At 47.3% G+C, this 14,033-nt stretch overlaps 1 protein-coding gene across 2 annotated transcripts; it reads right to left on the bottom strand.

The window, feature by feature from the left end:
- Positions 1-6,263: 6,263 nt before the first annotated feature.
- Positions 6,264-13,642, bottom strand: LOC131709137 (ribosome-binding protein 1-like). Of its 2 annotated transcripts, none has more exons than XR_009311387.1 (2): positions 7,779-7,913; positions 6,264-6,695 (listed from the first exon to the last, which is right to left on the bottom strand). XR_009311387.1 is itself a non-coding variant. In XM_059011105.1 (2 exons), the coding sequence occupies exon 1, from the start codon at positions 12,843-12,845 to the stop codon at positions 12,030-12,032; it is 816 nt and encodes a 271-aa protein (XP_058867088.1). In that variant the 5' UTR covers positions 12,846-13,642; the 3' UTR covers positions 6,264-6,695; positions 11,916-12,029. The 2 variants fall into 2 exon arrangements, 1 of the variants encoding a protein (XP_058867088.1); XM_059011105.1 differs by lacking the exon at positions 7,779-7,913 and adding an exon at positions 11,916-13,642.
- Between the last annotated feature and the right edge of the window lie 391 nt (positions 13,643-14,033).

The raw sequence follows: 14,033 nt of genomic DNA, 5'->3' as shown, positions 1-14,033 counted from the left end.
GGGGCAGGATTCCGTCTGCAACGCAGGCGTTTAGTCTGGGGTCTGATTCTGACAAATTAATCCGTGTAAAACGCATCACGGTTTCAATACCGTCAAAAACGTACCCAGTGGCGACAGTGATTGTTTTAAATTGATCCTGCTCTGCGCTGGACTCCACCTGACCTCAGCACCACGGCACTGGATCCTCAGCTGATGCACCATCCTTGTACTATTGCACTGCTATAATGTCACTGTAGAAGGTGAAGCGACTTGCTCAGGGTCACACACAGGGAGTCAGTGGCTGAGCCGGGATTTGAACCTCCTGGTATCAAGCCCCCTTTTCTTTAACCGATGGACCCCCCAAGCCTCCTTCTCGGAAGCAGTTCTAAGAAGTTCTAAGATATCTCCGAAGATATCACATTATTTTTACATACAATTACCCATTTATACAGTTGGGTTTTTACTGGAGCAATCTAGGTAAAGTACCTTGCTCAAGGGTACAGCAGCAGTGTCCCCCCCACCTGGGATTGAACCCACGACCCTCCGGTCAAGAATCCAGAGCCCTAACCACTACTCCACACTGCTGCCCATTAGTTTTCAGTGTGGATAAGGACTTGTAAAAGTTCGGGTTATGTAGGGGTCAAGGAAGGTTCAACAGATATCGCGAGCACACCTGAGAACACGGGTGCAAGGCGAGAACGAGGAATTGATCAAAGTGTGGGGGGGTGGCATTTAACCTAGTCTAGAAACCTCAGCAAAATGAGTTCATTCTAGAGGGTGATGGGGCTAAACTTCTGTTTACTTCAAGGTGGGCAATAATAATATAAAAGGAGTCTATAATCACACACGTGCAGAATCGTCAACTGAGAGCAGATCGGTCACGTGGAGACGGGTAGCGAGTAACGCAACGACAAGAGGACCCGCCAAACCAGCGCTCCGCTACCGAAACAAACGCACGGCTCTCGCTGTTCATTCACTGGCTTACTGAAGCCCCTTTCACGCTGGCCGGGGGGGCTTAAAAAAGTGTACACAAGGAACCGAGCGATGGTTCAAACCATTTCAAACACACCCAAAAAAAATTTGTAAAAATTTTTTTTTTGGTTTCCTGCGAACTCTTTTTTCAAACACGTAGAACATTTTGTTTTTGAATAAGAGATTAGCCGAGGTTTATGTTTCACAGAAGCAATGAAAAGCGGAGAGAGGAAGCTACAGGTTACTGTTTTTTTTTTGTTTGTTTTTTTATTGTATATAAAAGCCTTCAGAAATTAAAAGCAGCCACAATACTGCCGCATGTCCTCAGCACCACAGCACTGAAATAGCACGGTCTGAGACTGAGGCCCACAAGCACACACACGCACACACACACACACACACAGACACACACACGCACGCACGCACGCACAGACATGCTACTGAAACACAGACTGAGCATTCACTACACAAGATTAATAAATCAATACAAATACACTATTATCTACAGACAGACAGACATATAGATAGAGATAGACAGACAGACAGACAGACAGCCAGATAGAAAGACAGACAGACAGACAGACAGACAGACAGCCAGATAGAAAGACAGACAGACAGACAGACAGACAGCCAGATAGAAAGACAGACAGACAGACAGACAGACAGCCAGATAGAAAGAAAGACAGACAGACAGACAGACATATAGAGACAGACAGACAGACAGACATATAGAGACAGACAGACAGACAGACAGACATATAGAGACAGACAGACAGACAGACAGACATAGAGACAGACAGATAGACAGACAGACAGAGACAGACAGATAGACAGACAGACAGACTGACAGACACACCGACACACCGATAAACACTCAGACACACACTGAGACACACACACACATTGACATACACACATACAGACGTGCTCAAATTTGTTTGGTACCCTTACAGCTCATTGAAATAATGCTTCATTCCTCCTGAAAAGTGATGAAATTAAAAGCTATTTTATCATGTATACTTGCATGCCTTTGGTATGTCATAGAATAAAGCAAAGAAGCTGTGAAAAGAGATGAATTATTGCTTATTCTACAAAGATATTCTAAAATGGCCTGGACACATTTGTTGGTACCCCTTAGAAAAGATAATAAATAATTTGATTATAGTGATATTTCAAACTAATTAGTTTCTTTAATTAGTATCACACATGTCTCCAATCTTGTAATCAGTCATTCAGCCTATTTAAATGGAGAAAAGTAGTCACTGTGCTGTTTGGTATCATTGTGTGCACCACACTGAACATGGACCAGAGAAAGCAAAGGAGAGAGTTGTCTGAGGAGATCAGAAAGAAAATAATAGACAAGCATGGTAAAGGTAAAGGCTACAAGACCATCTCCAAGCAGCTTGATGTTCCTGTGACAACAGTTGCAAATATTATTAAGAAGTTTAAGGTCCATGGAACTGTAGCCAACCTTCCTGGGCGCGGCCGCAAGAGCAAAATCGACCCCAGATTGAACAGAAGGATAGTGCGAATGGTAGAAAAAGAACCAAGGATAACTGCCAAAGAGATACAAGCTGAACTCCAAGGTGAAGGTACGTCAGTTTCTGATCGCACCATCCGTCGCTTTTTGAGCGAAAGTGGGCTCCATGGAAGAAGACCCAGGAGGACTCCACTTTTGACAGAAAAACATAAAAAAGCCAGACTGGAATTTGCTAAAATGCATATTGACAAGCCACAATCCTTCTGGGAGAATGTCCTTTGGACAGATGAGTCAAAACTGGAGCTTTTTGGCAAGTCACATCAGCTCTATGTTCACAGGCGAAAAAATGAAGCTTTCAAAGAAAAGAACACCATACCTACAGTGAAACATGAAGGAGGCTCGGTTATGTTTTGGGGCTGCTTTGCTGCGCCTGGCACAGGGTGCCTTGAATCTGTGCAGGGCACAATGAAATCTTAAGACTATCAAGGCATTCTGGAGCGAAACGTACTGCCCAGTGTCAGAAAGCTCTGTCTCAGTCGCAGGTCATGGGTCCTCCAACAGGATAATGACCCAAAACACACAGCTAAAAGCACCCAAGAATGGATAAGAACAAAACATGGGACTATTCTGAAGTGGCCTTCTATGAGTCCTGATCTGAATCCTATCGAACATCTATGGAAAGAGCTGAAACTTGCAGTCTGGAGAAGGCACCCATCAACCCTGAGACAGCTGGAGCAGTTTGCTCAGGAAGAGTGGGCCAAACTACCTGTTAACAGGTGCAGAAGTCTCATTGAGAGCTACAGAAAACGTTTGATTGCAGTGATTGCCTCTAAAGGTTGTGCAACAAAATATTAGGTTAGCGGTCCCATCATTTTTGTCCATGCCATTTTCATTTGTTTTCTTATTTACAATATTATGTTGAATAAAAAATCAAAAGCAAAGTCTGATTTCTATTAAATATGGAATAAACAATGGTGGATGCCAATTACTTTTGTCAGTTTCAAGTTATTTCAGAGAAAATTGTGCATTCTTCGTTTTTTGTGGAGGGGTACCAACAAATTTGAGCACGTCTGTATACACACTAATACACACACACGAGACACAAACACACACTGAGACACACAAACCCACATTGATATAGTCACATTCACACTGAGACACACACACACACACATTGATATAGTCACATTCACACTGAGACATACACGCTGACACACACACACACACACACACACACACACTGACACACACACACACATTGATATAGTCACATTCACACTGAGACACACACACGCTGAGACACACACACACACACTGACACACACACACACTGACACACAAACACAACTACAAGCTGGATCAATCGAGGGGTCGAGGAGTTCACAGCTGGACAAGACAGACAGCTTGCACTCCCAGCAGCTTCAGAGATCTATATTAAAATCCGCATTGATCAGACAGCTTGAGAATCGCTGGCAGGGACAGCGGTGGAGAGAGCTCACCTGAAAATGCACGATGACACGGACAACCTTGTGATCAGAGGCAGGATGAGAGAGACAGAGAGACACAGAGCAACACGGACTCATCCACACACACACACACACAGACTGACCACACATACAGACTTCCATACAGCCCATAGCTATGTAACCTTATATAGATACTAGTATATATTAACCTCATATCGATTTCTATACAGCTTGATAGATACCCCTGTATAGACTCTAGTATATATTACACAGAAGTAGATTTCTATATCGCCTAATAGCTACATAACCTTATTGAGATAATATATCACCCATAAATAGATTTCTGGATAGTCTAATAGCTATATAACCTGATATTGATAATAGAATATATTACCCTTACATAGATTTCTATCTCGCTATCTAACCAACACCAGTATGTATTAGAGAGGTCGATTTCTATATAGCCTGATAGCTAGTATCTTACTAGTATGTATCTATCCATAGGTAGATTTCTATACAGTCTAATTTATATGGATTCTTTATGAAGTAGAAGTACATTTCAACACAGCATTGCACGCATCCTGACACAGGTAGAGGATGTAACCTTAGCAACGTATTCCTATTACATGTTGCAACGGGTAACCTTCATGTATGTAGGTTCATAGGAGGTGTGATGGCAAAGCCATGCTACAGGCACAGAGGCTCGCAGGGGAGTCCTGATAACAGCACAGCAGAGGAGAGAGAGAGGAGAGAGAGGAGAGAGATACAGGGAGAGAGCGAGATACAGAGAGAGGAGAGAGAGGAGAGATACAGGGAGAGGAGAGAGATACAGGGAGAGAGCGAGATACAGAGAGAGGAGAGAGAGCGAGATACAGGGAGAGAAGAGAGCAAGAGAGATACAGAGAGGGGAGAGCGCGAGATACAGGGAGAGAGAGAGGTACAGAGAGGAGAGAGACAGAGAGAGATAGATACAGGGAGAGGAGAGAGATACAGGGAGAGAGCGAGATACAGAGAGAGGAGAGAGATACAGGGAGAGGAGAGAGATACAGGGAGAGAGCGAGATACAGAGAGAGGAGAGAGAGCGAGATACAGGGAGAGAAGAGAGCAAGAGAGATACAGAGAGGGGAGAGCGCGAGATACAGGGAGAGAGAGAGGTACAGAGAGGAGAGAGACAGAGAGAGATAGATACAGGGAGAGGAGAGAGATACAGGGAGAGAGCGAGATACAGAGAGAGGAGAGAGAGCGAGATACAGGGAGAGAAGAGAGCAAGAGAGATACAGAGAGGGGAGAGCGCGAGATACAGGGAGAGAGAGAGGTACAGAGAGGAGAGAGACAGAGAGAGATAGATACAGGGAGAGGAGAGAGATACAGGGAGAGAGCGAGATACAGAGAGAGGAGAGAGATACAGGGAGAGGAGAGAGATACAGGGAGAGAGCGAGATACAGAGAGAGGAGAGGAGAGAGGAGAGAGATACAGGGAGAGGAGAGAGATACAGGGAGAGAGCGAGGTACAGAGAGGAGAGAGAGCGAGATACAGGGAGAGAAGAGAACAAGAGAGATACAGAGAGGGGAGAGCGCGAGATACAGGGAGAGAGAGAGGTACAGAGAGGAGAGAGACAGAGAGATAGATACAGGGAGAGGAGAGAGGTACCGGGAGAGGGAGAGAGAGATACAGAGAGAGGAGAGAGTGAGGTACAGCGAGATGAGAGAGAGCGAGATACAGGGAGAGAGAGAGAGAGGTACAGAGAGGAGAGAGACAGAGAGAGATACATACAGGGAGAGGAGAGAGGTACCAGGAGAGGGAGAGAAAGCTAGAGAGAGAGAGAGGAGAGAGTGAGGTACAGCGAGATGAGAGAGAGCGAGATACAGGGAGAGAGAGAGAGAGGTACAGAGAGGAGAGAGACAGAGAGAGATACATACAGGGAGAGGAGAGAGGTACCAGGAGAGGGAGAGAAAGCTAGAGAGAGAGAGAGGAGAGAGTGAGGTACAGCGAGATGAGAGAGAGCGAGATACAGGGAGAGAGAGAGAGAGAGAGAGATAGATACAGGGGGAGGAGAGAGGTACCGGGAGAGGGAAAGAGAGATACAGAGAGAGGAGAGAGCTACAGAGAGGAGAGGGAGAGCTACAGAGAGAGGAGAGGGAGAGCTACAGAGAGGAGAGGGAGAGCTACAGAGAGAGGAGAGGGAGAGATACAGAGAGGAGAGGGAGAGCTACAGAGAGAGGAGAGGGAGAGCTACAGAGAGAGGAGAGGGAGAGATACAGAGAGGAGAGGAAGAGATCGAGATACAAAGGGAGGGAGAGAGAAAGAAAGAGGGTACTTACAGAGTGAATCAGTAGGATCCTGTGGGCTTCGGGGGGGGGGGGGGGGTTGGGGTTTGAAACGTCGTCCTTAAAAAAATCCCGGGAACAACAGAATCCGAGAAGAATTCAGGGAAAAAAACCAAAAAAAAACACTGCAGCAAAGAGGGCAACCTGGTCCTGGTCCGGTCCCCCTGTCTGTCTGTCTGTCTGTCTGTCGGGGCTAATCCAATCGGAAAGGGAGGGGGGTCCCACGATGTGTGCAGGGGGGTGTTATTCAAGCTGAAATGAATCCAGATGTAAAACAAACGTCTTCTCTCTCAGCAGTCTCCCCCCAGGTGTGTTGCTGTGGAAGGAGGCGAGGCAGCTGTATCATCCACTGCAGCTTCCTCTCCCAGCTCGCCTTTTTCTGAGCGTTTTTGTTTGCGTTCGTTTTATTTCTCCATGCTCCTTTTCTCACGTCCGAGAGGTCGCACGGGGTCACATTTTGAGGAAATTCTCCTTAAAAGAAATAAATAAATGAATGAATAAAAACGTGGCCTTCTTTCTCTGGCCTCGGACACAGAAGCATTTAATCTGAATCCAAAACGAACAAGAAAAACCAAAAAAGATAAAACGAAGGAACGAACCCCAAGTAAATCCAAACTACAAAAACCACGCCAGCGACACAACGGTATAGAAATGGCTAACAATACAGAAATTAAAATCCACCGAGCTGCTTCACTGTTACCGGGTTATTTTGTTTTCAAGAAATTGTTATCCGAGAGGAAACAAAATTCCAGGCTTGAGAGAGGAGGGAAAAACCAGCAGCTGGAGTTGGAGAATTGGGAAATTTCTGTGAAGTCCAGGAATTCTTTGCTCTTCCCTGACGCCAGGCTGTTGAGAAATGTCAAGGCCCATTTCTTACAGAACAGCCCCATGGGGGGGTCAGTTCATTAAATCAAACAGATAACTATTGATCTCTCTTGCTTGCTTTTAATACAATTCCACAACCCCTCTTTCCTCTCCCCCTCTCTCTCCCCCTCTCTCTGGATCCTTAGGAAAAGATAACCCTCCAAAAACCCTTTAGGGAGGTTTACATATATATATAGATGAAGCTTGAAACAGATAAATGCGTGTGTGTGTGTGTGTGATTATTTAGTCCACACAGTAAGTGTATTGCTGATGTGTTTATGCTGCAGCTGTAATGTTTGTATGTCGGTTTGTTTCTTCATTAGTCAGTTCCTTCGTTAATTAGCCACTTAGTTGGTCTGTTCATTAATTAGTTAATTAACCCAAGGAATGAACCCACAGCCAACCAGCACAGTTCAAAGCCATTCGCAATTGTATTCTGTTTTTTTGGATTTGAATGGTCGTTCTGCATGCAGAACATTTTGCTGAATGAGATTGGAGGGTGGTGATGGGGGGGAGGTATAGATGGATGGATGGATGGATGAAAGGAGGTAGAGGGGGGTCAGAGAGAGAGAGAGAGAGAGAGAGAGAGAGAGAAATTGATCACTTACAGGGGGGGGGGGGGATGTGTAAAAGAAATTCGATTGCTAAGCGATTTCACAAAAAAAACGGATTTATTCCGAATCAACTCACCCACTTCCACGAATTCCCAAAAGGCAGTATCGATAAAAATAAGCTGTTCATTCCGAATCCCTCCATCTCACTGACCGACGAACACATTACAGAAATAAACAGAAATAAAGTATCGGATATATACCATGGTTTTAAAAAAAAAAAAATTATCAGCATCAAAGCTGCAAGCACAGATTCCAAAATCTGCTCTGTCCCCCCTCTGCCCCCTCTCCCCCCCCACCCCTCCACAAAAGAACGAGATCTCTTGAATTACAATGTCAGGGACAAGGCGGGCTGTGGGATTTTTCTGTGGCTTCCAATAATCCCAGAAAAAGGCTTCTGTTTGGATAGCTGAGTATTTTCCTGTAGTTCCTCAGGATAAAAAGCATTCGTCGATGCAGTGGTTAGTAGTTTCTTCTTTTTTTTTCCTATCGTTTCATTCCCTTCGTTCTTCCAGTTGTTGAATCCAGAGGCCCCCCTCTCTCCTGCATATCCTCTCTCGTTCCCTCGCTCCGAAGCCAGCCCCCCCCTCCCCTCTCTCTTCACACACACAGCAATGTAACGACGCAGAGAGAGAGAGAGAGAGAGAGAGAGAGAGAGAGAGAACGAGGGAGGGTGGCTGGAAGGATAGAGAGAGATGGATAGAAAGAGAGAGGAAAGCTTGTTAATCTGGCTGCTGTTTTCTTCACCCCCCCCCCTCGATGTTTTGGGTTTTTTTTTTTCAAAACGTATAAAAAATAGAGATTTATACATGGAGAGAAATGCAATTTTTGTTTCCCCTGGGGGGAAAAAACCGCCCAAAAAAACAGCTAAAATCTGTAAATCTGCAGACAACGAAAGGATAGCTTTTAAAAGTCATGAGAAAAATCCTCAAGCTGGCACGCGTGTGCGTGTGCGTGTGCGTGTGTGTGTGCGTGTGCGTGTGCGTGTACGTGTGTACAGACACAGGGAGAAAGAAAATTCCTCAGCCAAAAGAAAACACCGAAAAAAAAAAAATTCTAAATATCCTCTCTCCTTATTACTGTTGCTACGGTATTTCACTGCAGAGCGCTGGTACCTTCACAGGAGCAGAGCAGCACAGTCTCCCGCTCTCCTCTCTCTCTCTCTCTCTCTCTCTCTCTCTCTCTCTCTGTTTTACAATCTAAGCCTCTCTCACACTCTCACAAAAAACATGTTTACACTGTTCAGCTGGCATTCTCTCTCTCTCAAACACACTGTTTCCCAAATTTCAAGGCTTGAGGATGCCTGTCTTCAATCGCTGCTCTGCAAGGACCCCCCCACACCACCCCCCCACACACACAGAGATACACACACACACACACACACAGAGATACACACACACACACACAGATACACACACACACAGAGATACACACACACACAGATACACACACACACACAGAGATACACACACACACACAGATACACACACACAGAGATACACACACACACAGATACACACACACACACACAGAGATACACACACACACAGAGATACACACACACAGAGATACACACACACACACACACACAGATACACACACACACAGATACACACACACACAGATACACACACACACAGAGATACACACACACACAGATACACACACACACAGAGATACACACACACACAGATACACACACACACACAGAGATACACACACACACAGAGATACACACACACAGAGATACACACACACACAGAGACACACACACACAGATACACACACACACACAGAGATACACACAGAGATATACACAGAGAGATACACACACTCAGATACACACACAGAGAGATACACACAGAGAGATACACACACTCAGATACACACACAGAGAGATACACACACAGAGAGATACACACACTCAGACACACACAGAGATACACACACACACAGAGACACACACACACAGATACACACACACACACAGAGATACACACAGAGATATACACAGAGAGATACACACACAGAGAGATACACACACTCAGACACACACAGAGATATACACACACACAGAGACACACACACACAGATACACACACACACACAGAGATACACACAGAGATATACACAGAGAGATACACACAGAGAGATACACACACTCAGATACACACACAGAGAGATACACACACAGAGAGATACACACACTCAGACACACACAGAGATACACACACACACACAGAGATACACACAGAGATATACACAGAGAGATACACACAGAGAGATACACACACTCAGATACACACACAGAGAGATACACACACAGAGAGATACACACACTCAGACACACACAGAGATACACACACACACAGAGACACACACACACAGATACACACACACACACAGAGATACACACAGAGATATACACAGAGAGATACACACACAGAGAGATACACACACTCAGACACACACACAGATACACACACACACAGATACACACACACACACAGAGACACACACACAGAGATACACACACAGAGAGATACACACAGAGAGATACACACAGAGAGATACACACACTCAGATACACACACAGAGAGATACACACACACAGAGATACACACACACACAGAGATACACACACACACAGAGATACACACACAGAGAGATACACACACTCAGACACACACAGAGAGATACACACAGAGATACACACAGAGATACACACACACACACACAGACGTTATGGGCTTTTAAAGGACAGGGCTTAACGGCAGCGCAGTGTTATTTGTAGGCAGTTGTAGTGTGCGGTTTATCAATTGCTCTGTGTGTGTGTGCGCGTGTGTCAGTGTGTGTGTCAGTGTGTGTGTCAGTGTGTGTGCGTGCGTGCGTCAGTGTGCGTGCGTGCGTGTGTCAGTGTGTGTGCGTGTCAGTGTGTGTCAGTGTGTGTTTAGATGTATTAAAAGACGCGATTGTGGTTTTTAGAAAAGTATGGAAGAGGGACAGAGAGAGAGCGGGAGAGAGAGAGAGAGAGAGAAAGAGAGAGAGCGAGAGAGAACGAGAGAGGGAGAGAGCGAGAGAGCGAGAGAGCATTGACATTCTGGGCGAGAGCTCCATTCTGCCTTTGGAATAATGATAAGCTACTCAGTATTCTAGTCTCACACAGTCACACCATCAATGAGATTGAGAGAGAGAGAGAGAGATGGAGGGAGGGAGGGAGAGAGGGGGCAAAAGGAAAAGAGGGGGATACAAGGGGAGAGAGGGATAGACTTGATCAAGGAGAGAGAAAGAGAGTTACACGAGGTCTACAAAAAAAGAGAAGCGGGGACAGCAAGGGGACGGAGGGCAGGGAGAGGGGGAGGGGGAAGAGAAAAGGAGGACACAAGGGGAGAGAGGGATAGACTTAATCAAGGAGAGAGAAAGAGAGTTACATGAGGTCTACAAAAAAAGAGAAGCGGGGACAGCAAGGGGACGGAGGGCAGGGAGAGGGGGAGGGGGAAGAGAAAAGGAGGACACAAGGGGAGAGGGGGTAGTCTATCAGGGGGAGAGAGTTTTACACAAGATCTATAGTTGATAAAGAGGAACAGAGGATAGGCAGACACACACACACACAGTGTGGGAGGTCAGAGCCCCTCCCCTCCGCGCCCCTTTCTGGCACTGCGGGGGTGAGGCGGGGGTGAGGCGGGGGGGGGGGTGGTTGGGGGGGTTGGGGGAGTGCTGCAGCTGCAGTTTAACATCCCCACTCTGCTTCTCCAGCGCTCTCTTTTCTTACACTCAGAGAGACGAGTCGACACAGGGGGACGGTGCAGGACAGCACCTTGAGATCTGAGCTGAGGAGGAGGAGAAGGGGGAGGAGGAGGAGGAGGAGGAGACGGAGCAGAGGATGATGAAGTGGTGGTACTGACCAGGCCTGACCCTGAGCGGTCAGGGAATCTTGTTCGGTGCCAGCGAGTTTCTATAAACAGACCGGGCGCGCTCCCATCTCTCTGGAGTCACTCACACAATCAATATGGTTTCATCAGGGTCATCACTGCTTGTGTGGGGGTGAGAGAGTTTGGGGTGGGGGGTGGGGTTGTGTAACTTATCAGGGGGGGGGGGGCTGGGGGCTGGGTAACTGAGTGTGTCTGCGATACTAACAGAACCGTGGAAATAAGTGGCTGGAGAGAGATCATGTTTTACCTGTCTCAGGTACCTTTCACAGCAGGACTACACTTACCAGAATGCACTGGGGGAGGGGGGCTCCAGCGTTCTGGCTCCCCTGGCTCCAGCGTTCTGGCTCCCCTGGCTCGTGTTCTGGCTCCCCTGGCTCCAGCGTTCTGGCTCCCCTGGCTCATGTTCTGGCTCGTGTTCTGGCTCCCCTGGCTCGTGTTCTGGCTCCCCTGGCTCCAGTGTTCTGGCTCCCCTGGCTCCAGTGTTCTGGCTCCCCTGGCTCATGTTCTGGCTCCCCTGGCTCCAGTGTTCTGGCTTCCCTGGCTCGTGTTCTGCCTCCAGTGTTCTGGCTCCCCTGGCTCGTGTTCTGGCTCCCCTGGCTCCAGCGTTCTGGCTGCCCTGGCTCGTGTTCTGGCTCGTGTTCTGGCTCCCCTGGCTCGTGTTCTGGCTCCCCTGGCTCCAGCGTTCTGGCTCCCCTGGCTCCAGCGTTCTGGCTCCCCTGGCTCATGTTCTGGCTCGTGTTCTGGCTCCCCTGGCTCGTGTTCTGGCTCCCCTGGCTCCAGCGTTCTGGCTCCCCTGGCTCGTGTTCTGGCTCGTGTTCTGGCTCCCCTGGCTCCAGCGTTCTGGCTCCCCTGGCTCCAGTGTTCTGGCTCCCCAGGCTCCAGTGTTCTGGCTCCCCAGGCTCCAGTGTTCTGGCTCCCCTGGCTCGTGTTCTGGCTCCCCTGGCTCGTGTTCTGGTTCCCCTGGCTCCAGTGTTCTGGCTCCCCTGGCTCCAGCATTCTGGCTCCAGTGTTCTGGCTCCCCAGGCTCCAGTGTTCTGGCTCCCCGGGAGAGGGCAGGGCTGCTGGGTTGTTAACCCCGAGTGCCCTGGCTGGGTTCCAGTGATGTGCTGGTGCTTGACGATGAAAGCGCACTGGCGGGTGTAAACAGTCATTATCACACACACACAAAAAAAACTGACGAGTAACAAACATGCTGCTTGACTGAAACTGCTCATTTAATGAGGATTGAGAAAGGGAGAGAGAGGGAGAGAGAGGAGGAGGAGGAGGAAGTCGTAGAGATACAGAGGGAATAGATTTAATCAGAGACAGAGAGAGAGAGAGAGAGAGAGAGAGAGAGAGAGAGAGAGAGAGAGAGAGAGAGAGAGAAGAGAGATAAAGTTATATAAGAGAGGGGAGGCCAGGGATGAAAAGAGAGAAAGGGGAGGGGAAAAAGGGGGACATAAAGGCAGCCTAAAAAAATCTATTTGAATTTCTCCTCAGTGTGTGTGTGTGTCAGTGTGTGTGTGTGTGTCAGTGTGTGTGCGTCACTGAGTGTGTGTGTGTCAGTGTGTGTGTGGGGGCAGCGTCTGGTCTCTTGGTGGCTCTGTGCTGATTATTAATTGACAGGACTGATAAAGAACAGCTTGGACCAAATGAGCAGAAATTATTAACATGAGCGACTCTGCTAAACCTGTCTTTAATAACAGCGAGCTCAGGGGAGTTAACCCTACACACAGGCGCTGACTCGCACACTAGAAAACATGTCAGCACTCAGTGTTTCATATTTACTGCTGGACTATACAGCTAACCCTGCTCACTGTGACTGCTGGACTATACAGCTAACCCTGCTCACTGTGACTGGACTATACAGCTAACCCTGCTCACTGTGACTGGACTATACAGCTAACCCTGCTCACTGTGACTGGACTATACAGCTAACCCTGCTCACTGTGACGAGATATCTCCATCTCTCTCCCCCCTCCCTCTATTCCACCCCCACCCTCTCTCTCTTCCACCCTCCCACTCACTCCATTCCCCCTATCTCTCTCTCCCACACTCCTTCTCCTCTCTCGCTCGTTTTAATAAGAGTTGCTATTTACAGAACACCTCTGCTCCACTGCCCAAATCCTCATTACTGCTAATAACATAAAATGAAGAGGTACTTTTCTATCTCTCTCTCTCTCTCTCTCTCTCTCTCTCTCTCTCTATCTCTCTCCTCATCTCTCTCTCGCTAGGCAGCTGCCGAGGGACAAAAATAAACTTTAATTTTAAATAGTCAGAGGAAGCAGCGTGCCAGACAAAAGACGAGAGGAAGTCTGTCTGTCTGTCTGTCTGTCTGTCTGTGAAAGGCTATGGGGCTAGCAGACTGGTATTTATATATATATATATATATATATATATATATATATATATATATATATATA

The sequence above is a fragment of the Acipenser ruthenus genome, chromosome 41, assembly GCF_902713425.1.
Source record: "Acipenser ruthenus chromosome 41, fAciRut3.2 maternal haplotype, whole genome shotgun sequence".
In the NCBI taxonomy this organism is placed as follows: Eukaryota; Metazoa; Chordata; class Actinopteri; order Acipenseriformes; family Acipenseridae; genus Acipenser; species Acipenser ruthenus.
Note: the sequence above shows the minus strand (reverse complement) of the source record. Positions and strands in the feature narration are given on the sequence as shown.